The 27,410-nt window shown below is 40.2% G+C and overlaps 3 protein-coding genes across 3 annotated transcripts in view; 2 read left to right on the top strand and 1 right to left on the bottom strand.

Annotated features, from left to right (window-relative positions):
• Positions 1 to 27,410, top strand: part of akap19 (A-kinase anchoring protein 19) — a 176,024-nt gene that overhangs the window by 73,381 nt on the left and 75,233 nt on the right. The window lies entirely within an intron of this gene.
• On the bottom strand, positions 1,257 to 23,864 carry lss (lanosterol synthase (2,3-oxidosqualene-lanosterol cyclase)). Its single transcript, XM_089002888.1, has 24 exons — positions 23,783 to 23,864; positions 23,070 to 23,238; positions 22,411 to 22,549; positions 22,216 to 22,324; positions 22,007 to 22,128; positions 19,879 to 19,975; positions 19,498 to 19,633; positions 18,073 to 18,181; positions 17,865 to 17,983; positions 15,825 to 15,922; positions 15,686 to 15,713; positions 15,529 to 15,585; positions 13,951 to 14,022; positions 13,784 to 13,834; positions 11,300 to 11,449; positions 10,176 to 10,272; positions 9,824 to 9,929; positions 8,798 to 8,863; positions 8,659 to 8,736; positions 8,410 to 8,580; positions 5,584 to 5,662; positions 3,865 to 5,493; positions 3,753 to 3,782; positions 1,257 to 1,560 (listed from the first exon to the last, which is right to left on the bottom strand). Exons 1-22 carry the CDS (start codon positions 23,794 to 23,796, stop codon positions 5,356 to 5,358), a joined length of 2,205 nt encoding a protein of 734 aa, XP_088859014.1. The 5' UTR covers positions 23,797 to 23,864; the 3' UTR covers positions 1,257 to 1,560; positions 3,753 to 3,782; positions 3,865 to 5,355.
• Positions 24,418 to 27,218, top strand: LOC148894446 (endoribonuclease YbeY-like). The gene is made up of 4 exons (XM_089002887.1): positions 24,418 to 25,102; positions 25,969 to 26,100; positions 26,174 to 26,242; positions 26,938 to 27,218. The coding sequence occupies exons 1-4, from the start codon at positions 24,893 to 24,895 to the stop codon at positions 27,031 to 27,033; spliced, it is 507 nt and encodes a 168-aa protein (XP_088859013.1). The 5' UTR covers positions 24,418 to 24,892; the 3' UTR covers positions 27,034 to 27,218.

Raw genomic sequence — 27,410 nt, 5'->3', positions numbered from 1 at the left:
ACAAATGTATTGTACTCCAAATTGACTGGTGTTGCTACTGCCCAAAAACGGCAGTGATTGTCTTCGGAATGCCTGCGACCCTCATGAAGAAATAACACTTCAGATCATGGGTGGATGGTCTTGATTTGGAAAAGCACGCTAATGCCGTCATGATGGCCACTTGAGCCTGTATTCCCGGCGGCCATTTTACGTTGCCATTCTTTAAACACTCGTGGCCCTTTCGTGTTATTTTCTTTCCCAAACAGCCACAACGACCCTCATGATGAAAACAATCGCTTGAAATCATGGGTGATGGTTTTGATTTGGAAAAAAACACGCAGCTGCCCGCATTTAGGTCCAGTTGAGCCTCTGTTCCCGGCGGCCATCTTACGTCGCCACTCGAAAAAGCACTAATGGCCTTTTCGTGTTATTTTGTGTCCCGAACGGCCGCAATGCCCCCCATGATGAAAACAATCGCTTCAGATTATGGGTAGATGGTCTTGATTCGGAAAAAACAACACAGCTGCCGCCATTCTGAACCACTGAGCCTGTATTTCCGGCGGTCATTTTACGTTGCCACTCTTTAAGCACTCGATCTTCATGAGGAAAAAATGTGTTTGAGATTATGGGTGGATGGTCTTGATTTGGAAAAGCATGCACCTGCCGCCATTAGGGCCAACTGAGCCCGTGCTCCCGGTGGGCGGCCATCTTACGTTGCCATTTACGAAGGCCTTTTCATGTTATTTTCTTTTCCGATAGGCCGTACCAACAAATCGTTGGCACCCATAATATCCAAATTATAAATTTCGTACACTAACACCACGTTTATCGGAAACAAATGAAACAAAAGGCCTTTGGGAAACCATGTTAGTCTAAACTCTGTAAGTTACAATTCATTAAACTGAGACCACACACGCCAAATGGTGGATGCACACCGTGAAGTTCCCTGTTTGAGAGGCTCTAATTCCATCATAGAGGAGACTAAAAGGCACTGATCAATGTTTTTCAGACAATATCCAATAGAAGTATTATTATTATTATAAGTTGCAAGGCAACGTAAGATGGCTGCTCCAAGGGTTTAAGTAGCGAATTGTTAGTCCACCTGTGTACAAGTCCGTGTTGGCCACATAAGTTTTGCTTGTTTTTTTTTCTCCTTTTTTTGTGGAGGCGTTGTCCCTATAGGCAGATCGAGACGGCTTCTTTCTTGGCGCGCATGACGTCCCCGATCACGAGTGCTGTTCTTTGAAAACGCGGAAAACAACAACAGGACGGCACCATTATTCCATTCACGCATGACATTTTATTACAATCAATGCCGTGACATCAAAATGACCAAAAAAAGCGACGAGCAACAGCGAATCAACGCCGAGGACCAAGTCTATACCCATAACTGAAGTTGTAGTTGTAGCCATAGCCGGGCCGAAATCCCCCGACGACGGGCCGTCCTACGTAGGGCCCGTAAACTGGAGCCGGAGGACAGTACACCCGCGGAGGGCACGTCACCACAGGGCGATACGCCGGTTGATAAACGAAGGGTCGGGAGACGGGATATCTGAGAGGCATCTTTGCAGGATGACTTTTCTAGACAAAAAAAAAAAAAAAACGGGCGGCCTTGATGAAATGAATCCTTCTGGTTTTGAGCTACAGTTCAACATGGGTTTTGAACCATAATCCGTTCCAGAAAGCTGTTTGAAAACCGATTCAGTTGAAAACTGAAAAGTTTCCCTATCTAATCAATGTAATCAATATCTGCTTGTTTATTGTTACTGAACAATGCAATGACGTCGACTCACAATGGAAGGTTGCACGTGGACACACACGTCACAATGAGACGCAACATATAACGAAGCGGAGAAAGGGGAGTCGAGTGGTGCATTCAGGTGCGCTCAGTTGGCTCGAGAACCCATATTCGCTTGTAAACTGACGCATAAAAAAACTGAATTTTTTTGGTCAAAAACCGAATTGGACGAGAACCAAGACGTTTGAAAACCGAGGCTTGACTGTCAAAGCTGGGTTTTCGACCATAATCCGTTCCAGAAACCTGTTCAAAAACCAATTTGGTCAACAATTCCCATTCTAATCAAAGTAATCAATGTCGGCTTTTTATGTATTTATTTTTTTTATCGTGATTGAAGTTTGGGTGAGAACAGATTTTCAACTAAGTCATAAAAAACACAAAATTTGTGGTCAAAAACCGAATTGGTTGAGAAGCGAGACGTTCGAAAAGCAACGTTTGTGTAAGGAAGCGGAGGAGAGTCAAGTGGTGCATTCAGGTGCACTCAGTTTGGCCAAGAACCCATTTTCGGTTGTAAACCGAGGCATAAAAAAAAGGAAATTTTTGGTCAAAAACCAAATTGGTTGAGAACCGAGACGTTCGAAAAGCAACGTTTGTGTATGCAAGCAGATGGGGAGTCAAGTGGTGCATTCAGGTGCACTCAGTTTGGTCAAGAACCCATTTTCGCTTGTCAACTGAAACATAAAAAAAACAAAATTATTTGGTCAAAAACCGAATGGGTTGAAAACCGAGACGTTTGAAAACAGAGGCATGACTGTGTAGTGTAGTCAAAGCTGGGTTTTCGACCATAATCCGTTCCAGAAAACTCTTCGAAAACGGATTTGGTCAAAAATCGTAACATTGCCTATTATAATCAATGTCATCAATGTTGACTTTCATTTATTTATATTTTTTGATTGAAATTTGGTCAAAAACCGAATTGGACGAGAACCAAGACGTTTGAAAACCGAGGCTTGACTGTGTAGTCAAAGCTGAGTTTTCGACCATAATCCGTTCCAGAAACCTGTTCAAAAACCAATTTGGTCAACAATTCCCATTCTAATCAATGTAATCAATGTTGGCTTTTTATTTATTTATTTATTTTTTTATCGTGATTGAAGTTTGGCCGAGAACAGATTTTCAACTAAGGCATAAAAAAACACAAAATTTGTGGTAAAAACCAAATTGGTTGAGAAGCGAGACGTTCCAAAAGCAACGTTTGTGTAAGGAAGCGGAGGAGAGTCAAGTGGTGCATTCAGGTGCACTCAGTTTGGTCAAGAACCCATTTTCGGTTGTAAACCGAGGCATAAAAAAAAGGAAATTTTTGGTCAAAAACCAAATTGGTTGAGAACCGAGACGTTCGAAAAGCAACGTTTGTGTATGCAAGCGGATGGGGAGTCAAGTGGTGCATTCAGGTGTACTCAGTTTGGTCAAGAACCCATTTTCGCTTGTCAACTGAAACATAAAAAAAACAAAATTATTTAGTCAATAACCGAATGGGTTGAGAACCGAGACATTTGAAAACAGAGGCATGACTGTGTAGTGTAGTCAAAACTGGGTTTTCGACCATAATCCGTTCCAGAAAACTACGAAAACAGATTTGGTTAAAAATCGTAACATTGCCTATTATAATCAATGTCACGAATGTTGACTTTCATTTATTTATATTTTTTGATTGAAATTTGGTCGAGAACAGATTTTCAGTTGTGAACCAAGGCATAAAAAAGCCGAAATTTAAGGTTGAAAACCAAACTGGTCGAGACTGAGACGTTCGAAAACGCAGGTTGGACTGTATAAGGAAGCGGTGGAGAGTCAAGTGGTGCATTCAGGTACGCTCAGTTTGGTCAATAACCCATCTTTGGTTGCACACTTGAGTATTCAATCTGAGCATTGTACACAAGTTTGATCATTGCCAGAATTTGCCTGGCATCAAATAAAGCGGTGCGCCCAATGCATTCTTTGAAGAAAAAAAATACCAATCTTGTGAAAAGACCAATACCTGGATGAATCCAAATCTCGACTTGACACCCTAAAATGACCAAAAAAAAAAGATATTTTCAAAGTAAAATTTCAGATCTGAAATAAACAATCATTTTTTTTGTTTTTTGTACCTTTTGCTGGAGTTTCGATGGATGCTTGCTCACCTTTGGACTGCCTGCACTTTTATGGCAAGTCGTTTATTTGTGGCTGCGATTAAATTAACAAAAAAGGCGTCGGCCAACGCCAGACGTTCTGTCACCGTCCCCCCACAAAAAAAAATGCCGACACGCCTTCGTATATTGCGAAACGTTCCGTTTGGAGTATCCTTTCGCAGTCACGACAATAAATACCAACTAAAACGCTTAACAACATCTAAACAAATTCATGAAAGGCTGACAGGAAGTGACATGATGACAGGAATTCTGAGAAAATAAAACAATGTTAATGGAAATAGAAAAAATGTTTAAAATGTGTTTGTATAGCGATTTCTCTTTGTATAACGTTTATTGGAATTGTTTCCCATTTTATAATAATAATAATAATAATAATAATAATAATAATAATACATTTAATTTATAATCACCTTTCAAAACTCTCAAGGTCACTTTACAGTCACGGGATCAGTTTTTCTGAGGGTGAGCAGCGGCAGCCACACATGCCAGCGTTCACTCAACCCAGAAGTAACTCAAATACATAGAAAGCTAGCTATATAGATAATAGATAGCTACGAGATAACTATTAGCTAGATAGCTAGCTAGATAGCTAGATAGCCAATAGCTAGCTAGCTATATAGCTAGCCAGCCGGCTAGACAGCTAATAGATAGCTATTATATTGCCATTAGATAGCTGTTAGATAGCCAGCCATATAGCTAATTGATAGCTATTAAATAGCTATTAGACAGCTAGCTAGATAGCCATTAGATAGCTAGCTAGCCAGCTAGACAGCTAATAGATAGCTATTATATAGCCATTACATAGCTGTTAGATAGCCTGCCAAATAGCTAACAAGATAGCTAATAGATAGCTAATAGATAGCTATAGATAGCTAATAGATAGCTATTAGATAGCTAGCTAGCCAATAGATAGCTACCTAGCCAGCTAGACAGCTAACAGATAGCTATTATATAGCCATTAGATAGCTGTTAGATTGCCAGCCAAATAGCTAGCTAGATAGCTAATAGATAGCTAATAGATAGCTAGCCAGATAGCCAGCCAGCCAGAAAGCTAATAGATAGCTCGGTAGCTAGCTAGATAACTGATATTCAATGGAATTTACAAGTAAAATTACCATATTTATTTGAGTATAACGCACAAAATTTCGACGGTACTGGGTCAAAAGGGCCCCCGGGTCAAAATGACCCACTGTGAAAGCCAATGAGGGGTTAAAATAACCCGTTGTGAAAGGCAACGATGATTTTGTCATTTCCTGCAAACCAATAAAAAAGTCAGAACAGGATAAACCAGCCAGTCTCTTTGTGCGCTGGCTTACTATCTTGGTGGAAAAATCTGCTGGCTGATCGCCGGCGCATCATGAGGCACTCCTCAACGTCAGGTGTGTCCGTGACAAAAACAAAATCATCGTTCTGGAGAAGAAATAAAAATCTCACTATGCTTCGGGGTGTTCACAGTTTGAGCTTTCCGGCGAGAGAACTGCTGGGGTGCAGTGAAGCGAAGCGGCCCAGGGTCCAAATGGGGAAGACATTCCGATAGGACGTGTAGCTAATGGCGCAGCTCTTGTTGAAAACGCCGGAAATATTTTCCTGTTGGAAGAGAGGGGGGTCGGGGGGGTGACGTAAATTCAATCACGTTGTGCGCACTCATTTGACATAAAGGTTGGAAAAAAGGCTAACCTGAGGCCAGTCTCCATTGGGTAACTGTTTGTCTATTAGCAGCTTGACGCCTCTCTCGATGGCTTCCAGGTCGGGGTGCCTTTCGATAAAAACACACATCGCCATCAAAAAATGTTGATGTCAGCACAGATCGTTCCGTTGTCATCTAGCAAATGGATCTATACAGTGATACCTTGGCTTATGTACTTAATCGATTCACAGAAAGTGTGTGTAAGGTGAAAAGTGTGTATTCCAAATATTAATTTCCCATAGGAAACCATTAAAATAAGAATAATCCGTTCCCAGGTCGCCATAAAACATAATTTTCAACTAAATAAGCCTTAAAGGACGACTGACGCCTCCGGACAAGTTGGGTCCATAATTTGTAAAATCACTTCAAAAGACTTCTAATGAGCGTTTTTCCAAAGATTCCATGGCATATAGCTATATTTTACATTTCAAGACTCGCGCACAAGGAAGTCTTCGAGTTGATGACAATGCCTGACATGACGTCATGTCTGGAACGCCTCTGACCGAGAAAGCGATACACAATACATTTTGGGTACTTTGTTTGGTCTGAAAACATTGTGTTAATGGCGAAATTAGAAGGAAAACACATAAATAACGCGATGGTGAATCATTGTGTGTTGCACCAAGACTAGGAGCTTGGGCGCCATCTTGTGCATTTTCTGAGACGCTACTTTGGAGTCCTGGCGGCTCGAATTGATACAGGACTTCTTTAATTGATTGTAAACATTTATGCTTTCCTCCTCAGAACTATTTGAATCATATTCATAACTAGATGAGTAACCAGAAAGCATCTTTTCCGAATCTGAAGCCAATGTTTTGATTCTCGAGCAAGGCAAGACATCCTGGCGTGACGCCACGAACAAGGGGGCGCGACCTTCTCTCGCTAAATCTCTCTCTCTTGCTAACTCTCACTAATTCTCTCGCTCTCGCTAACTCTCTCTCCTGCTAACTCGCTAACTCCTGCTTAATGTATCTCTTGCTAACTGTCGGCCTCCCTCTCTTTCACTAACTCTCTCACTAAGTCTCTCTCACACTAACTCTCTCCTACTAACTCACTCACTCTCTCTCGCTAACTCCTTCTCACTAACTCTTTATCTTGCTACCTCTTAATAACTCGTTCTCCCTCTTGCTAACTCTCTCTCTTGCTCTTGCTAAGTCTGTCTTTAACTCTCCCTTTAACTCTCGCTAACTGTAACTCTTACTAGCTCTCTCTCTAACCCTCTCTCTCTAACTTTCGCTACCCCTCTCTCTTGCTAACTCTCTCTCTCGCTAACTCTCACTAACTGTCATTCGCTAACTATCTCTCTCACTAACTCTCTCTCTGTATCTCTTGCTAACTGTCGGCCTCTCTTTCACTAACTCTCTCACTAATTCTCTCTCACACTAACGCTCTCCTACTAACTCGCTAACGCTCTCTTGCTAACTCTTGCTTAAACTCTTGCTTACTCTCTCTCTAACATTCACTAACTCTCACTCACTCTCTCTCGCTAACTCCTTCTCACTAACTCTCTCTTGCTAACTTTTAATAACACGTTGTTCCTCTTGCCAACTCTCTCTCTTGCTAAGTATCTGTCTTTAACTCTCTTTAACTCTCGCTAACTGTCACTCTTAGTAGCTCTCTAACCCTCTCTCTCTAACTTTCGCTCCCCCTCTCTCTTGCTAACTCTCTCTCTCGCTAACTCTCACTATCTCTCTCTCTAACTCTTTCTCCGTCTCTCTGTCTCTCTCTAATTCTCGCTTAATCTATCTCTTGCTGTCTGCCTCTCTTTCACTAACTCTTTCACTAATTGTCTCTCACACTAACTCTCTCCTACTAACTCGCTAACTCTCCCTTGCTAACTCTTGCTTACTCACTCTCTCTCGCTAACTCCTCACTAACTCTCTCTCTTGCTAACTCTTAATTCGTTCTCCCTCTTGCTAACTCTCTCTCTTGCTAAGTATCTGTCTTTAACTCTCTTTAACTCTCGTTAACTGTCACTCTTAGTAGCTCTCTAACCCTCTCTCTCTAACTTTCGCTCCCCCTCTCTCTTGCTAACTCTCTCTCGCTAACTCTCACTAACTCTGTCATTCGCTAACTATCTCTCTCACTAACTCTCTCTCTGTCTCTCTGTCTCTCTCTAATTCTCGCTTAATCTATCTCTTGCTAACTGTCGGCCTCTCTTTCACTAACTCTTTCACTAATTGTCTCTCACACTAACTCTCTCCTACTAACTCGCTAACTCTCCCTTGCTAACTCTTGCTTACTCACTCTCTCTCGCTAACTCCTCACTAACTCTCTCTCTTGCTAACTCTTAACTCGTTCTCCCTCTTGCTAACTCTCTCTCTTGCTAAGTATCTGTCTTTAACTATCTTTAACTCTCGTTAACTGTCACTCTTAGTAGCTCTCTAACCCTCTCTCTCTAACTTTCGCTCCCCCTCTCTCTTGCTAACTCTCTCTCTCACTAACTCTGTCATTCGCTAACTATCTCTCTCACTAACTCTCTCTCCGTCTCTGTCTCTCTCTAATTCTCGCTTAATCTATCTCTTGCTAACTGTCGGCCTCTCTTTCACTAACTCTTTCACTAATTGTCTCTCACACTAACTCTCTCCTACTAACTCGCTAACTCTCCCTTGCTAACTCTTGCTTACTCACTCTCTCTCGCTAACTCCTCACTAACTCTCTCTCTTGCTAACTCTTAACTCGTTCTCCCTCTTGCTAACTCTCTCTCTTGGTCTTGCTAACTCTCTCTATTGCTAACTCTCCCTTTAACTCTCGCTAACTGTCACTCTTACTAGCTCTTTTTTTTTAAATTGAAAGAGTCTTCCGTTTTTCCTCACCCGACAGCCATGAGCCCTAATAGAGCCCAGCAGGTGTTGTGGATCTGCGGCGAGGCGCTCTGAACGTAGCGCCGCTGCTCGCAGGACTCAAAGTCCTCCCCCCAGCCTCCGTCCGCCATCTGCCGATCCAACAGGAAGCGGCAGGCCTTGCGCACCTCCGCGCAGGCGTCCCTTGAGAGGGGAAAGCGCCAAATATCACTCTGCGACGTACTTTAGACATGCGGACGGCACACGCGGACTTCCTCCCACCTGTGGTAGCCGCGTCCCATGCAAGCGAAGGCTTCCAATCCAAACCAGATCCCGTAGGTGAAACACACTCCCCAGGACCTGAATATACGACTCACATTAGCGTCAGAGTCTAATCTCACTAAGGAAAGGCCAAGCTCACCCTTCCCAGGATCCGTCGGGCCTCTGCACCCTCCGACAGTACTCCAGCCCGTTTCTCAAAGCGTTCCTGGGGGACAGATATGGCAACCTTGCTACATGGGAAAGTCAACAAATTGCCACTTTTAACAAATTTCAAGTATTATTTGAGTACGAGTACGATTAAAAACGTGGCTTTCGTCTTCCCTGGATGATACACTGCGATAGGTCATGTTTTGAGTACAGTCAAACCTGGGTTTTTGACCATAATCCGTTCCAGAAAGCTTTTCGAAAACTGATTTGGTGTTAAAGCAAAACATTAGCCATTATAATCAATATAATCAATAATGTGTGCTTGTTTTTTTTTTTTTATCGATATTGAACAATACAAAGACGTCGACTCCCAATGGAACGCGATACGAGGAAGTGAACGTACAAGGAAGCGGAGGGGAGTCCAGTGGTGCATTCAGTTTGCTCCAGAACCCGTTTCCGGTTGTAAACCGAGACATAAAAATTCATCCACGGTGTAACCTTCCTTTCGTTGATGAGTTATGGGTTCAATGAGATGTAACATTATCAAGTGATATATAAGGAAGTAGAGGTTAGACTCGTGGTGCATTCAGGTGCGCTCGGTTTAGTCCAGAACCCATTTTTGGTTGTAAATCAAGACATAAAAACCCCAAACTTTTTGGTCACATTTGAAAACCCAGATTTGACTGTATAAAGAACGTTCTGGCACTTTTACTCAATCAGTTTCTGGAAGTTTGAAGGTCAAAGGTCAGACATGAACCAACTTATCAGTTTGAAGGTCAAATAAATCAGCAATCATCCAAAAACGTCCGAAACTGAAGAAATGAAAATTTCACTTGAATTTCACTTGTTGCAAAAAAAACAAACAAACACAAGTGCGCTATTATGGGGTGCAGCGTAATTATGTTTATTATGTTTCTGTTGCTCGGATACAGCATGTTTATTCCTGAGTCAATTTGACCCGTGATGCGTTTAATTACCCAGCAGGCAGGTTGGAGTAATACGTTTGGGTGTACAGTACCTAATCTCCTCTGTGCGATGTTCAGGATGGAGCTGGTGGAAATGGCGGAGCGCTTGCATGACGGCCGACGTGCACTCCACATACGTGTAATCGATCATGATGTCACCTGTTTGCGAAAAAAAAACAGATTTTTTTGTGGGTATTTTTGCAACCCGCGTCGCAGCTTGTGATGAAAAGGAAACGAGCCGGTCGTCCTTTTGTTGTCATGTTGAAACGATTGAGTCAGATGACAAAAATGCTGCAAGACGTATTTGGCTTGAGCGTGTGGAAAAAAATGGGAGAGACGGTGACACGTCTGCACTGCAGTCTGGTGTTCGGGTTTGAATATCTGCATCTCTGCTAAGAAACTCACCAAAAACCTCCGATGGGTTCAGCAGCTCAAGAAGTCGCCCCCCTCTTTTTGTTTCGTACGTGGCGAAGCCGCCATCCGAGTTTCTCATGCTCAGCAACTACGACAACAACAACAAAAAAAGTTGGCGGGCATCACGTTGACACAATAATAATAATAATAATAATAATAATAATAATAATAATAATAATAATAATAATTCATTCAATATTTCATTCCTTTCATCACTTGCTGCTGTGAAATGTAAATTTCTCCACTGTGAGACTAATAAAGGCATATCCAATCCAATCCAATAATAATAATAATAATAATAAAAAAAATAATAATAATAATAATAATTATCAAATAATTTAAAACTCTCATGGTCACTAGTCACAGGATACGTTTTTTCATGTGGGTGAGCAGCGGCGGCCACACGCGCCAGCGTTCACTCAACCCGGAAGTAACTGAAATAGATAGCAAGCTAGCTAGCGAATAGATAGCTAATACTTAGCGAATAGATAGTTAATACCTAGCGAATAGATAGCTAATAGATACAGGAGCTCGCTAAATAGCCAGCTAGATAACAAGATAGCCAGCTAATAGATTTTCAAGACGTCTTGAATGAGATCAACTGAAGACGCATAGCTGATGGTTTGCCTACATCTGCTCAATTAATAATAATAATAATAATAATAATACATTTTATTTTCAAAAGCCTTTCAAAACTCTCAAGGTCACTTTACAGTCACAGGATACATTTTTTCCTGTGGGTGAGCAGCGGCAGCACCAGGCGCCAGCGTTCACTCAACCCAGAAGTAACTCAAATAGATAGAAAACTAGCTAGCGAATAGATAGCTAATAGCTAGCGAATACATAGTTAATAGCTCGCAAATAGATAGCTAATAGCTAGCTAATACAAAGCGAATAGATAGCTAATAGCCCGCGAATAGATAGATAATACCTAGCCAATAGATAGCTAATAGATACAGGAGCTAGCTAAATAGTAGATAGCCAGCTAGATAACAAGATAGCCAGCTAATAGATTTTCAAGAGGTATTGAATGGGGTCAACTGAAGCTTACATCTGCTCAATTAATAATAATAATAGCCCTCCGCCCCAAATATTCCCGAGCGTTCTCCACCTACCACGTTGACGGCGTCGTACAAGCGATGAGGCGCAATGGGTTCGCCGAGGGAGGGGCGGCACTCGCTCAGAAGCATCAGAGACTTGAGACCCTCGGCGGTGCAGTCGGCCACGATCCAGCCGCAGTCACGGGTGCTGAAGGGGAACCCCCCCTGCAGCAAATAATAATAATAATAATAATAATAATAATGATAATAATAATAATAATAATAATAATAATAATAATAATAATTTTCATTTATAAGTGCCTTTCAAAACTCTCAAGGTCACTTTTCAGTCACAGGATAAGTTTTTCCGTGGATGAGTAGCGACAGCCACACGCGCCGGCGTTCACTCAAAGGATAAGTAACTCAAATAGAAAGAAAGCTAGCTAGCTAATAGATAGCCAATAGATAGCTAATAGATAGACAGATAGCTAGATAGCCAGCTAGGTATATAGCTAGCCAGCCAGCTAGGTATATAGCTAGCCAGCCAGATAGCTAATAGATAGCAAATAGATAGCCAGTTAGGTAGCTAGCTAGATAGCCAGCCAGGTAGCTAGCTAGATAGCCAGCCAGGTAGTTAGCTAGATAGCCAGCATTCATGGCAGTTGTACTGAAATAGAGCAGGCCTGGCCAACCCGCGGCTCCCGAGCCGCATGCGGCTCTTTGGCTGATTTCATGCGGCTCTTAAGGGGCGTCCATATGACAAGCGTAAAAAAGTTTGGCGCTGGCGCTGCCATTCATCCCTTATGTACCGTAAATTCACGACCATTGCGCGCGCTGCGCATTTTGGAGAAAATTTACGACTTTTAAGTGCACCCGATAGTCGTGAAGACCTTTAAGTGCACCTTATAGTCGTACCAAGCTGACCATGTGACATCAACACGCATGAACGTAAGATGAAAATCAATCATTTATGTTGTAAACCAGGGGTGGCCAACCAGTCAGACTTGACAAATTATTTACGACGTAAACAAATTGTGTCACGTTCGCTCTCAAAATGGCAGGGAAAAAATGCACAGCGAAACGAAAATATGAAGACGAACACAGGACGTTTTTTAACAGAGTGGGAGATTTTATATTTTTTGTTGCGCGTAAAGGCAAGCCATTGTGCCTTATCTGTCAGGCGTGATTAGCGCATTTCAAAGCGTCAAATCTTCAGCGCCACTTCAGCTCACTCCATCAACCAGGAATTTCCCAAAAGGACTGAACTTCGCAAGCAGAAGGTGGTCACTTTGAAAACTCAGACCGAAAAGCAGCTAATTTTTTCCCGAAATTTTACAAAGAACACAGAGACGCTTGCATCTACCCAACTGGCTTGAAACATTGCACAGGATAAAAAGCCATACAACGAAGGGGAGTTTCTTAAGAAATGCTTCAGTGACGCTGTTGAAATCTTGTCTTCTGAAAATGACAAACTAAAACGAATGGTAGCAGATGTCTAACTGTCCCGCCATACTGTTGAACGCAGAATATCAGACATTAGCACGGCTATTGAATCACAGCTGCACTCTGACCTACAAGCGTGTGAGTATTTTAGTGTCGCATTGGATGAAAGTTGTAACATACAAGACAAGCATCAGTTGGCAATATTTGCACGGTCTGTGAAAAAGGATTGTGTCATCAAATAATAACTCCTTGATATGGTGCCATTAAAAGACAACCTGTGGCATAGTTGTGAAAGAAACAATGATGGCTTCACAGATGAAGCTGAATTGGAGATGATCGATCTTTGTGAGGAAGACCAACTGAAACCTGCTGTAAGGGAAGGGACCATTGGGTTCTGGAAAAGTGTGCCAATGGAAAAATTCCCCCAATGTCAAACCGGCTGCGCTTAAAATACTGTCAATGTTTGGGTCAACATACATCTGCGAGTTTGTGTTTTCTACCCTGAAACATGTGAAATCAAAGCATCGATCCGTTCTGACTGACACTCATGTAAAAGAATTGCTTCGAGTGGCAACAACAGAATGCAAGACAGATTTAATGAGGATGGTTCAAGACAAGAAATGCCAGAAGTCCCACGAAGCAACATGCACGCTATTTTAAATTATTATATTTTTGTTTGTGGACTTGGTTGAACTGAATTTGTTTGTGTAAGACAGTGTTCTTTGTTGGAAATGTTCCTGTGGTTTTAGTACTCGATGAGTCAATTTCTGACATATTTGTTGATTTTGTATTTAAAATGTAATACATTGTATTCATAATAAATCTGGCTGGGCAGAGGTCTGTGTGTGTGTGTGTGTGTGTGTGTGTGTGTGTGTGTGTGTGTGTGTGTGTGTGTGTGTGTGTGTGTGTGTGTGTGTGTGTGTGTGTGTGGGATGGGGCGATGGGGTGTTGATGTGGCTTTATGAGGTGGCTCTTTGCAGTAACATAGTAAAAAATGTGGCTCTTGGTCTCTGACTGGTTGGCCACCCCTGAAATAAAGCATACTCACAAATCAAATCAAAACCGCTTTCCATTTCAAAGTCCCCAAAAAGATGACAGGGGTGATACGACGGGTACCTTGTTCATTTGCCGGTAGTACTTTTGGTAGTCGGGCGGATTTTCCGGGATCTGGTCAGGAGGGAAGGAGGGGGGGGGGGGGTGAAATTATATTTTTCACCAACATCCTTCCCTCCTCAAGCCCCAAATTAAAAATGGCGGAGCCAATGGTATGAAAATGTTCTCACCTGCGTGATTGACAGAAAGTGGCGGGCGCGTCCGAGACACTTGGCTAGGGCGGGGTGGTCTTGGGCTCCAGCCTGAAAGACCCCATTTAAAAACACTTGTCAATACCATGAGCAGAAATTCAACATATATGGCAAAAGTCACAGACATGACTCAAAAATATGGCTTTTCACGTAATTTTATGATTAAAAAGTCTAAGTAAATACATAATTTCTGGGGACAAAACAAAAATAAAGAAATACATCAACAACCAAATAAATAAATAGACAAAAAAATAAATGAATAAATAAACACCCAAATAAATATGCAAATAAACAATAAACAAATATATAAGTACATGAATAAAATAGTAAATAAACTAATAAATACATAAATAAACCAACACACAAACAAATAACTAAATAAACAAACAACCAAATGGATAAACACCCAAATAAATAGACAAAAAAAATGAATAAACACCCAAATAAATAAATAAATAGAAAAAATGGATGAATAAACACCCAAATAAATAAACAAATGAATAGACCAAAATACATGAATAAATAAACTCCCACATAAATACACAAATAAATAAATATGTACAGTAAATAAACTAATAAATACATAAATAAACAAACACACAAATAATGAAATAAACAAACAACCAAATGAAAAACACCAAAACAAATAATTAGACAAAAATAAATTAATAAACACCCAAATAAACAAATAAATAAATAGACAAAAAAATACATGATTAAATAAACACCCAAATAAACAAATACATAAATAAAACACTAAATAAACAAATACAACATGAATAAATAAACACCCAAATAAATGCACAAATAAATAAATCTGTACATAAAACAGTGAATAAACTAATAAACACATAAATAAACTAATACACGAATACATAACTAAATAAACAACCAACCAAATGAATAAACACACAAATAAATAAATAAATAAATAGACAAAAATAAATGAATAAACACCCAAATAAATAAATAAATATGCAAATAAACAAAGAAACAAATACAAAACTAAATAAATAAAATACACAAATAAATACATACATTCACACTTAAATACATGCATACACAAAGAATGAATGAATAAATAATAAATACATGAATGAATGAATGAATGAATGAATGAATGAATGAATGAATGAATGAATGTGAGAAAGGAGCCTTCATTTCATGGGAATAAAGTCCACATTCAAAACAAGTAATGACTAAAACTAAAATAATTGCATGAGTAGGAAGTTCAAAGATCAAGTCACCCACGGGACTATGTCATGTCCGACAACACAAACGAAACAATCAAAATGGAGTCCGCCACTGTTGATAATAAAATGATTAAAAGCTGCCATGGAGATGGACCCATCACATTTGTGTCTGACGAAAAGCAAACAAACAAACCGAGATTCCACCACTCTTATTTTGTTACGCTTGTGGCCAAAAGGAAGCTGACGCCAAACCTGTTCTACAACTTCCTTGTCCTTAGCTTCATGACGACACACCAAAAAAAAAAAAAAAAAAAAAAAAAAAAAACAATAACAAAAACAAAAAAAAGCTTATGTGAAACTGTACCTCAAGGAACGCTTGAACAGCAAAGCAAGTATCCCAAAGTTGAGATCCATTTGTACCCTGCGCAAAAAACACACCAAGACATTTTTTTATTTTCATTTTCTCAACGATGCTAGTAATGAAATTTGTTGCTAGTTCGACACGGAGGAAAATGCCTCACCTGCATTTTCATGCCATCGAGCCCCAACCTGAAATGCACAAATGTCTCCATTCATTATTCCACAAAAATGTCAACAAATCAACCCGGAACTGCAATTGATTGAGTTTTATTTTGGCTAATTGATCGATAACAAACTGACCAGAGATAGTCGGGGATCCTGGACACGTGCTCCTGAAAGGCTTCGGACGACGGTCCGTCCACGTACCAGCGGACGAGCATGTTGATGGTCTTGGAGATCTGCCAAGCAGAGGTCGAGCCGTCACCATGACGTCACTTTAGCCTAGCTTGTTAGCAGGGTTTTTGTCATTGTCACTCCAATTCCAGGACCCACAGAATATTGAGTTTTAGGACGATATAAACATTCACCATTTCGGTCAGCGACGTTCACTTTTCCGTGACTCGCGACGCTTCGGTGACTGCCAGGATAAACCATTTTTGTGGACTTGTAACATATCCAGGTAGCTATTTGCTGGCTAGATAGCTATCTATTAGCTATATAGCTAATATAATAGATAACAAGGAGACAGAATGAACTTAACACAACGAGCTAGCTATCAAGCTAGCCAGCTATTAGCCATCTATTAGCTATCTATTAGCTAGATAGCATTCAATCTATTTGAGTTACTTCCGGGTTGAGTGAACGATGGCGCATGTGGCTGCCGCTGCTCACCCACAGAAAAACTGTAAGGTGACATTGAGAGTTTTAAAAGGCGCTTATCAATGCTACCTCGCCAGCTAGCTATTTGTATCTGGCACCCTGGCCGACTATCTAGCTAGCTATGTATTAGCTATATAGCTATATAGCTCGCTGGCTGACTAGCTAGCTATTAGCGATCTTTTGGCTATCTAGCTGGCTTTCTATCTATTTAAGTTACTTCCGGGTTGAGTGAACGTTGGCGCGTGTGGCTGCCGCTGCTCACCCACAGGAAAAAATGTATCATGTGACTGTAAAGTGACCTTGAGAGCTTTGAAAGGCTCTTGAAAATAAAATGTATTATTATTATTATTATTATTATTATTGTTCAATTATTATTGTTATTATTGTTCAATACAGCATTAGAAACTTTAGCCATTAGTGTGGTTATGTATTTACTGTTTTATTTATTTACATATGCATTTGTTTCTTTTTTGTTTATTTCCATATTTGTTTATTTATTTGGTTGTTTATTTATTTATTTATTTTGATATATATTTATGCATGTATTTGTTAATTTACTCTTTTATTTACTTATTTATGTGTTTATTTATTTAAGTGTTTATATATATTTATGCATGTATTTGTTTATTTACTGTTTTATTTACTTATTTATTTGTTTATTTATTCATGTTTTTATTTAATCATTTATTTTTGTCTATTTATGTATTTGGGTTTTCATTCATTTGGTTGTTTATTTATTTGGTGATTCAGTTGGGTGTTTATTTTTTTGGTCTATTTATTTGGTTGTTTATTTCTTTATTTGTTTTTGTTTTGTCCCTTTCAACAAATAATGTAATTACTGTGTCTTTATTTATGTATGTATTTATTTGTTTATTTAATGTTTAATTTGTTTATTTAATTTTTTTATTTATTTTGTATGTTCATTTATTTGGTTGTTTATTTATTAATTTTTAGTCTGTTTATTTGGGTGTTGATTTATTCAGTTGTTTATTTATTTTGTTATGTATTTTTGTATTTCGTTGTTTATTAACTTTTTAAATTTTTTACTCGTTTATTTGTATTTGCATATGTATTTATTTGTTCATTAATTGGGTGTTTATTTATTTATTTATTTATTTATTTATTTTGGTCTATTTATTTATTTCCATATTTATTTAGAGTTCATTCCTAAATGATATGGGTCTGGAGTTATATGCGCTTCAAATGAGGGCAGGTGTCCAAACTACAATGCAATTCATACACATTGGTTTATGTAGCGGTTTAACAATAGCTAAAGCTAGAACAAAGCGCTAACATGGACAAAAGGAAAATGCTGCCCCTTTGTGAAACATTCCCAGAGGCCATGGCCAGTGCTTTGTCGGCACGCAAAAAAGAAGAAAAAACAACAACAAATTCGGGAATGGCTCTCTACGTCATATTTTCAATTCCCGAATACATTCGGGAATGGCAGTTAATGAGTTAAAATCTTGCATTCAATAAATATTTTTTGGGAGACCAAATGAAGCAGTACGTGTCCACTACCGGCCCGATGCTGATGCATTTGGTGAAACTGTCGTCAGCCTGGATGTGCTGGTACAGTTCTTTGACGGCCATCGTTCTCAGAGCGGCGCTGTGGTGGGCCTCGTACACGTTGAGCACAGCTGAGGAGAAGGCGGGGTTAAGGGTCATGGCAAAGAGTCACAAAACAAGCATTCAACACCCGGGACGTCATTTCCCATTGAGAACTTACTGTAGAAGGCAGTGAGCAGGATGCTGTGGGGTGTGTACATGTCACACGCTGCCACGTTGCTCCTCTGAGCTGGCCAGTCGATGGTGGCGTAGTCTTGGATGTAAAGCTCCTACGTGGGAGAGCGGGGGAAAAAAAATCAATGCAAAGCTGCAATGGGCACAAACGACACAAACACACCCGGGGACAATTTGGAGTAACCGGAGAAAAGCCAGGTAGGCACGGTGGGAATAAGGCAAGAAAAATTGGTGCATTTTTGGCAAAATGGGAAAAATTGGCGATGCCTGGAATTTTTGTACAGTGATACCTAGGTTTACGAACCCCTTGGCTTACGAACTTTTCGGTTTACGAACGTTGCATTTATGAAAATTTTACCTTGGCATACGAACTTTACCTTGGCATACAAATTTTTTTCGTACACAGAGCTGCCTCAATGAGTGATGTGTCATTTGCGAACAAGCCCGTTCTTGTAACAACAAAATGGCAGCCGACTGTTTTTGTCCTCTATTTCCCGCCCCCAGTCTTCGGTTAAAGCCACGTGATTGGTCAAGAACACAGCAGTGAAAGGGGGTGGTTTAAATATTATATAATATATAATAGACAGGCAGACGACAGTGAGAGAGTTTCAACTTTGATAGTTCAAAGGCAGTGTAGACTGCAAGGCTAAAATATCCCATCAATCAGGCTCCACAAACAACCCGCACAGGCCATCTGTACACTTGATGCAAAAAGCTATCAACCCAGCCAAACAGAACACAATTGATGAGGAACTAGATACAATTATCACAGAGAAAGCACCTACAAGCGATGATTCCTCAAAATTGTGAAAGAACAAGGTTACGTTCCTCATCAAGTGTTTAATGCTGATATAACCGGCCACTCCATTCCATCAAGCCATCAACTACCATCACCAAGGTAAATAAAATGACTTTATTATACAGTACTGTTTATTTATTTAATTATAATACCATAGCACATTTATTATAGAAAATTAGAAAGTAGAAAATTATGTTTTATGGGGACGTGGGAACGGATTATTCTCATTTTAATGGTTTTCTAAGGGAATCGATGAGAAGGTTTCTTCAGCCGTACTTTTTGAAGGTGTCGGACGTTTCGCCTCCTATCCAAGAGGCTTTGTCAGCGAACTAAAAAAAAAAAAAAAAAAAAATACAGATGACGGCTGAAGAAACCTTCTCATCGATGGACCACTCCTGTACGACTGAGAGCTTACACAGACGCTTTCCGAATGGAAACAAATTTTTGAACGGATTATGGTTGAAAACTGAAGTAAGTACTGTACTGTATCGAAGTACTGTACTGTATCGGAAGATGGTGACCTGTACTGAGTTCGTTTGTTCGATCAGGTTTATGTTTTTTAAAGGAGTAACACCACACTGCCTCCTTGTGGCCAAAGTAGTGCCCGCATACCTGTCTGAGGCTCAGGATCAGGTCGTCCTCGTCGGCGACGAGTCGTACGGCGTAACAGAAGCTCATAGGGAGGTACACCTGGCGACAGTGGCACCACAGCGTCGACGGGTGGGCCGGCAGCCAGCTGGGGAACAACCTGTTGTCCAGAGCAAAGCGCAATAGAAAAAAAGCTTGTTGGGATGCGTCAAGGGCGTTGATAAAAATGCACTTCACACAATACAAGTTATTTTCTGTTTAATTCAAAGCTTTTGGCGCATTCGATTCTCGACCGGAAAATGCAAATAGGTGAGTTTTTGAGAATCCCTTAAATCTGAATTTAGGCAACATATAGAAAGCCTTTGTGCAACAAATTTGAAAATCAAGTGCGCATTTAGATCTTACCACATCTCTGGTAGAAGCGTGTTCATTCCTTCCCAATGGTAAACATTTAAAATGGCCAACCAGAATTTTCCCCAGGACGGGATGCCCACTGCGCCGCCTGCGGAAAAACGTTCGACATTCAACTTTTCTGTAACCGGCACAGAAACAAATGTCTGCTAGCATCTCACATCTTATATTACAACAATAGGAAAAATATACACTTTTATGTTATTGGGTCAAATTAACCCTCTTGATTTTTTTTGTGGGGGGGGAAAGGGGTTAATAAAAATGATTTGTATTTTCTTATTTTTTTTTTGGTGAAATGTCTTTTTTTTCACCTCCTCTACATAGATGACATATCTATATATATATAGCTATGTCTATACTGTATATCTATCAACATATATATCCATATATAGCTATGTATATACGTACAGCTATATATATGTCAGTGGCGGTCCGTGCATTTCACACCTAGGCCTACAGTGAAGTCCTACTTAGTCCGACTTGAACAAATATCCCTCGTAATATCATAATTTATGACACAACGGCTGGAGATATCATTTACAGAAGCACACGCACGCAGAACTGGGCGTGGCATCACCTTAATCGTCTACAAGACAGGCTATTTTCCGGAGCAATAACACATCAATAAATCTGCATCAGCAATTAGAACTTGTCACTATACGTGATACTGCAAACACTTGAAAATAAAAGGAAATTTAAAATCATTTGTCCACAAAGTTTTATGAAGTCCACCAAGAATATGCAATCTTTAACAAGATTTTACGCTAAATTACAAAATGTCAGTTTAATATAAGAAAAACAACAAGACGTTCACAAAACGAACTATTTGTTGAAAATAAAAGTAAACAAATCTTTTTCATTTGTTCTTGAGAACAGGCTTACCTACATGCGACAGCGAGCGGTCCTCTCCTTCAGCCATTGTGGGTTAAAAAAGCGAGTAGATACACTTGGTTTTTCTGCTAACTTTTCCGGGTCTGATCTGTTGTAGCTTGGTTGATTTGCATAGCGCTGCCGCTGAGGGCTGAGGTAAAGTGAGTATCCAATCACAGGACGCGTACATGTCATGTTCAACGCAAGGCCCTCTAGTTGGCCTAACTGTGCCAACTCGTGATCTGATTGGCTATCACAACTGTATATCAACTACATGTGCCCGTTCATGTACAGCGCACAGACGCCCTCACTGTTGATTCTGAAGGCGTCGGTCAGATTTCATACAGCCTGGCGACACAAGCTAGCTGAATTCTGATTGGATTAAAAACTCTGACCTAAAACTACAACACTGAAAGGAGCATAACCAAATGGATATAATATAACATCAAGAAAACAATATGTAGAATAATTATATATATATTTAGAAAAAAATACTTTTTTAATGAAATTGACTTTTATTATAATTATGATAATGATGTCTGATTATGTTAGGCCAGCAGAGAAGGCCTTGCGGGGCTCTGATGGCCCACCACTGATATATGTACAGATATATAGCTATATATGTATATATATATATATATATATATATATATATATATATACACACAAATTCCTTGTGTGTTCTACATACTTGGCAATAAAGATGATTCTGATATATATATATATATATATATATATATATATATATATATATATATATATATATATATATATATATAGAGAGAGAGAGAGAGAGAGAGAATAATAGATAGATAGATAGATAGATAGATAGATAGATAGATAGATAGATAGATAGATAGATAGATAGATAGATAGATAGATAGATAGATAGATAGATAGATAGATAGATAGATAGATAGATAGATAGATAGATAGATAGATAGATATAAGAGCTAGCTAGATATACACATATAATATATATACACATATAATATATATACACATTTTTTTGTCATTTAAAAACAAAAAAAAATCACAATAACAAGAAGATAAACATTCACGGGTCAATTTGCTTGTTAATATTTATATTTATTGAACCTTACAAGTATCAATAAGAGGGTTAAGGGGTGCAGGAACTCATATAAACAGATTTTTTTCGAGGGTGGGGGTAGTTTCTTAAATCATATGTATACTTTGCCGCCTTGATCTCAACAGGAGTATTTAGTAGCATGAAATATGTGATCAAACGAACCTTTGCTATGCAGGTTATTCCTCGCTCGCACCATGTCAGGATCGTCCGGATCGACACCCAGAATCCTCAGGGAGGTGTAACTCAAAGCCGTACCGAACACCGTCGACTTGTCCTCGATGTGCCTGATGTTGTCATCAAGCATACAAACATGTTTTCCATCACACGGCGATCAACTTATGGAACGCACAAAAAAATTAGAGGTGCCTTACAAGCCCCAACCTCCATCCGGCAGCTGAACCGAGCGCAGGTATCGCACCATCTCCTTCTTCCAGGCCTGCTCCAGATGGATTTTGGCGATGTGGCAAGTAATCAGGAGGCCTGCAATCCCGTTTCGGAACCTTGTTTGGTTTCAATATCCAAACGTGGCTTGCTTGAGTCTCCCATCTTCAGACGTGTCCTCATACCGGGTAGCAAGAAGAGAGGTCCTCCGTAGTCCCCAGCCCAGTGGCCGTCCTCAGCTTGAAGGTGACTGTAGAAGTTCATCCCTTTCAGAGCAGCATCCACGGCCGTGTAGCAGGGCGGCGAGTCACGCACAAACTTTGTCTACGGGTGCATGATTGACATCTAATAAATATAGTTGAACCTGGTACCAGGAGTCTATTTATTTTCCTCACTTTACAACACAGGTGTCCAAGTCAAGGCCCGGGGGAAGAATCTGGCCTGCCAACTCATTTTATTCGGTCCGTGAAAGCAAATCAAACGTGTGAAATTCCATGCTCATCTATCGAGCTAGCTAGCAATTGAGCTATCTAGCGATCGAGCTATCTAGCTACCTCTTTTTCGATTCTATTCAATTCTATCGTATTCTATCTGGCTAATCCTTTACATTACAGGTGTCCAAGTCAAGGCCCAGGGGCCAAATCTGGCCCGCAACCTCATTTTATTCGACCCGCGAAAACAAATCAAGCATGTCAAGTGCCGTAATGTTTGATAACGTCAGAACCAAAATTTAAAATTGTCCATGTAAAAAAAAGAGTTTGACACCCCTGCTTTACAAGGGGTGTGTGTTTGTTTCCGCATTATTTTTGGGAGAAGCACACAAGATGTCCCCCGTGGCACCTACTGTGTCTAAGCCTAAAGAGTGGGCTTCCAGCATGGTCTGCTCCCTTTGTGGCACAGCCTCATCCTCCAAGTATGACCAGGTCTGCCTGCCCTCGACATTGGAAAGCCTCCAGCGCCTCAGGTCTGTCGCCGGCTCCGTCTTGTACGGTCCCCCTCGCCTCCGTAAGTGCCTGGGAGAAGACAACGCTCAATACAATATGGTCAATACACAAAATTTAGTTTGGACTTTGACTTCATTCACTTGATTTTTGCCATGGGAACTTCAATTATCGTGACATTTACATGTTAACATTTGTACGTCTGTGTAAGCTCTCAGTCGTACAGGAGTGGTCCATCGATGAGAAGGTTTCTTCAGCCGTCATCTGTACAAAACCGAAACCTTCACTTTTGTACAGATGACGGCTGAAGAAACCTTCTCATCGATGTTAACATTTGAAATGTGTAAATTACACATATATGATCTAGTAATTAATGTAATGAAAAATTTACTTCCGTGTTGTCAACTCCACAATACACAATGGCAGAAAGAACAGAAGGTTACAAAGCACAAAACGTACATTGAATAATATATTTATCAGAGGTTTGATATTATGTTATTAAATGTCAAATCCAAACAATGACAGCAACATGTTAAAACTCTTTTTCGTTATAGTAACCAAGTTTTCATATTAGTAATGTCGTATTTGGTCTTTTAAAGGTTTGTTCAATACTCACATCTTCTCTGTCATACCCGGTAAAGTTATCGAATCCTCCACTGACTGAAAGAACGACTACATTTACCTGCGAATGTTCCCACCCCTTTATATGGCGCGCATGGGATTTGTAGTTTTTGAAGAGCCGTATGTACTTTTAGGAAACCAAATTGAAACTACATTGCCAAGCAGGCATTGGGACACCACCCGAGTAACACTTCAACATGGACAGACATGAACAGACACCGATTGACCAATCAGAAAGCGAAATTCAACCAGCTTGGAGGAGGTGGTTGTGAGCTCCACCATTCAGAAACCGTTATGGTAAGCATTTCACGTGCGTGCCTGCGGCCTTCGTCGATGTTATTTGAGTGAAGCGCTTATATTTTTAAAATTATAGTAAAGCACACGAAGATAAAATATTAAACAGTTGAGACTCGGGGCAAAAGTATGGCCGTTTTAATTTTATTTTCTTCCGGGCAGTAAAAGTCATATTAAAAAGCGAGTTGTCCAACAACCAACAAAAGTATCTATATTATGCTTTGAAATACAGAAATTTAAATTGTAATCTTTGTCTGTAATCTTATGAAAAAAAAAGTAAATACATACGAAATTGTCACAAGCATCAGTACTTCCGGTTTGGTTATGACGATCAATGACGTTGCATTCACGACCGCCCGCGATTCGTCTCCGAGCCACTCGGATAAGACGCCGTTTTTCATCAAAACGTTCCTGACCAAACGTGGCTGGCGATTTTGATTTCAACTACTTACTTTGTTGTAGATGACAGTTAAACTGACGATTTCGCGTTTCGTTTATTTTTCGTTGTCGAATGATTTAAGTTTCGTTGAAAGCAACACAGCCCCAGTGAACACAGAGTCCATTCTGCCTTTCTATTTAACGAAACTGTGTTAAAACAACAACTAAACGCAACTATTTGAACGGAGTTTCAATCGGAATTATCTTAACATTCAACTAGAAATGGTTAGAAACACGGAACCGGCTTCGATACTTTGTACGCTTCACTACTGTGGCGTGTCACCTTGATTTCAGAAATGGCCGCTGCCGTGTTTTCATTGTAACTTGCAATAATCATTAGAAAATCGATATTATCATTATCGGCTCTTTAGAAATGGGTGTAGTAGTAAGGAACCTTCAAAAGGTGGTGCCTCTTCGCCGCGCCAGGCTGCGGAAGGACGTGAACACGCTCAGGCACATTTTGGGTATCCACAAGTTCGACTTGGGCGTCGTTTGTATGGACGACCGCAGGATTCAGCACATCAATAACGTTTACAGGAAAAAAGATGAACCCACGGATGTGCTTTCGTTTCCATTCCACGAGGTAAGCCCAAAACACGTCGTATTGCTGCTTGTAACGTTTGCGGGTTGTGTTTTGGATTCGCCTTTATTATTCTCTTATTTCACAGCAGCAAAGTGATGAAAGGAAGTAAAAAAACAAAATACAACAGCTGCTGTAAAGGCAGCCACTCGTGCGGCGCCATCTTGAAGTCAAAACAACAACCAAATAAATAATGTGACAACACAAAAGACAGACAGTCATTCAATGTCAAGCACTTTCTGCACCCTCTGATCTATTAGCTATGTAGCTGTCTAGATAGATAACTATTAGCTATCTATTAGCCAGCTAGCTTGCTTTCTATCTAATTGAGCTATTCCGGGTTGAATGAACGCTGACGCGCGTGGCTGCCGCTGCTCACCCACAAATTACCAGATCCTGTGACTGTAAAGTGACCTTGAAAGTTTTGAAAGGCGCTTATAAATGAAATGTATTATTATTATTGTATGAAGCAGTTCTAGATGAAAGAGGAGAGAATCAAAGCGTCCTTTTCATCAGTGGATCATGGACGTCAGGGTGATATGTGCACGTCTGTTACAAGCTAAATGTTGAAAGCAAACATGAAGATGTAACATCCATTGATAAGATGATAAAATAGAGATTGTCTCCCATCTCCTGTCCCACATAAATCCGCTTCAATTCCAAGCAGCGACAGTTTCACATACACTTCGGTGCTCTGCGCTGACGCTTCTTTCTTCTCATGGCGGGCTCAAACGAATGAGTTAATGTAGTTTCAATCAGTATTTAAACTTGTTTTGGCACTTCATACTTTTCCTGATGGGTCATTTTGACCCACGTGTCCAACATATAAAAGTAAACCAGTGCAATCCTAATCGGTCTTTGTTTTCCAGGGCCTGCGACCCGGTAAGATGCCATGTCCCCTCCACAGAGACGAGCTGAACCTCGGCGACATTTTCTTGGGCGTGGAATTTGTCATGAGGCAGTGTCGGGAGGAATCCACGGATTTCCACCAAGCGCTCACTGTGAGCGGTCGTACCGAAATCCCGGGCCGTGCCAATATAATTGTTGACGACCAATCGTTTGTTGCGTTTGCAGGTGGTGGCGGCCCACGGTATTTGCCACCTGCTCGGCTACAGACACGAAACAGAGGAGGAATGGAGTGAGGTACGTATGCGGCAGAAATATCGGCCTGTGCGGATGGGTTTTAACCTTATGGGTCAAATTGACCCAACTCAAAATTGATTTCAAAGTGTTATGGCTTTATGTTTAACATTTGTTGATATTAAAGAACTTGATTGTATTGAAATGTTTTGTTTGGTATTTTTATGTGTAGCCGGTCAAAGTGACCCGGGAATGTCATAAGCAAAGGAATGGTTGAATTTGTAGTTTTCATGGGCTTGGATAGATGATGGAGAAGGAAAGGTATATTCTACGCGAGTACAACAGACTGACGGGTTTTAACCTAACGGGTCAAATTGACCCAACTCAAAGTTGATTTCAAAGTGTTATCACTTCATGTTTTATTTAACACTTGTTGATATAAAATTGCTTGACTGTATTGAAATGTTTTGCGTTTGGTATTTTTATGTGTAGCGGGTCAAAGTGACCCGAGAATGTCCTAAGCAAAGGAGGAATTGAATTTGTAGTTGGGATGGGTTTTAACCTTATGGGTCAAATTGACCCAACTCAAAATTGATTTCAAAGTGTTATGGCTTTATGTTTAACATTTGTTGATATTAAAGAACTTGATTGTATTGAAATGTTTTGTTTTGTATTTTTATGTGTAGCCGGTCAAAGTGACCCGGGAATGTCCTAAGCAAAGGAATGGTTGAATTTGTAGTTTTCATGTGCTTGGATAGATGCTGCTGAAGGAAAGCTACATTCTACGCGAGTACAACAGACTGACGGGGCAACATTTAGTACCCATGATGAAGAAGTGCCACCAGGAAAGGTGACGGACGTCCATTTGTGAACATTAAACCAGTGTCTGAAAGTCATGACAAAAAGTTAGCGTACACCAGGGCAGACAACTCTGAAAAGTTGCCTGCATTGTTGCGAAGTATAAAGGATTTTTTTTAATTAAGGAAATAACTACCACAAATGCTCCATTGCTAAATTTTAATAAATATCCCTTGCTGAAGATTTTGCTCCAGTTGTCGTTTGTCGTCATGGTGCACAATGCAATGTTTGTGTCGAGTTGTCTGCTAAAAGCCACATGGACCCCTCTTTCTAAGCGCCTTTCAAAACTCTCAAGTACACTTTACAGTCACGGTATAATGGCACAAAACAGGCTTCTGATTGGTTGCCGTGCCGAGTATGTAAATTGCCAATA

The sequence above is a fragment of the Hippocampus bargibanti genome, linkage group LG08 (assembly GCF_051943395.1).
Source record: "Hippocampus bargibanti isolate YZ-2025 linkage group LG08, ASM5194339v1, whole genome shotgun sequence".
In the NCBI taxonomy this organism is placed as follows: Eukaryota; Metazoa; Chordata; class Actinopteri; order Syngnathiformes; family Syngnathidae; genus Hippocampus; species Hippocampus bargibanti.
The sequence above is the reverse complement of the archived record's forward strand: the minus strand, read 5'-3'. Positions and strand labels throughout refer to the sequence as shown.

Coding starts and splice junctions, on each gene's coding strand:
- lss (XM_089002888.1), bottom strand. Junction 15,923..17,864: donor AATGCATCAGCATCGGGCCG/GTAGTGGACACG, acceptor TCTGCTTGGCAG/ATCTCCAAGACCATCAACAT. Junction 10,273..11,299: donor TGTACGACGCCGTCAACGTG/GTAGGTGGAGAA, acceptor TTGTTGTCGTAG/TTGCTGAGCATGAGAAACTC.
- LOC148894446 (XM_089002887.1), top strand. CDS start 24,893: ATGGGTGTAGTAGTAAGGAACCTTCAAAAGGTGGTGCCTCTTCGCCGC. Junction 25,103..25,968: donor TTTCGTTTCCATTCCACGAG/GTAAGCCCAAAA, acceptor TTTGTTTTCCAG/GGCCTGCGACCCGGTAAGAT. Junction 26,243..26,937: donor CAGAGGAGGAATGGAGTGAG/GTACGTATGCGG, acceptor GTGCTTGGATAG/ATGCTGCTGAAGGAAAGCTA.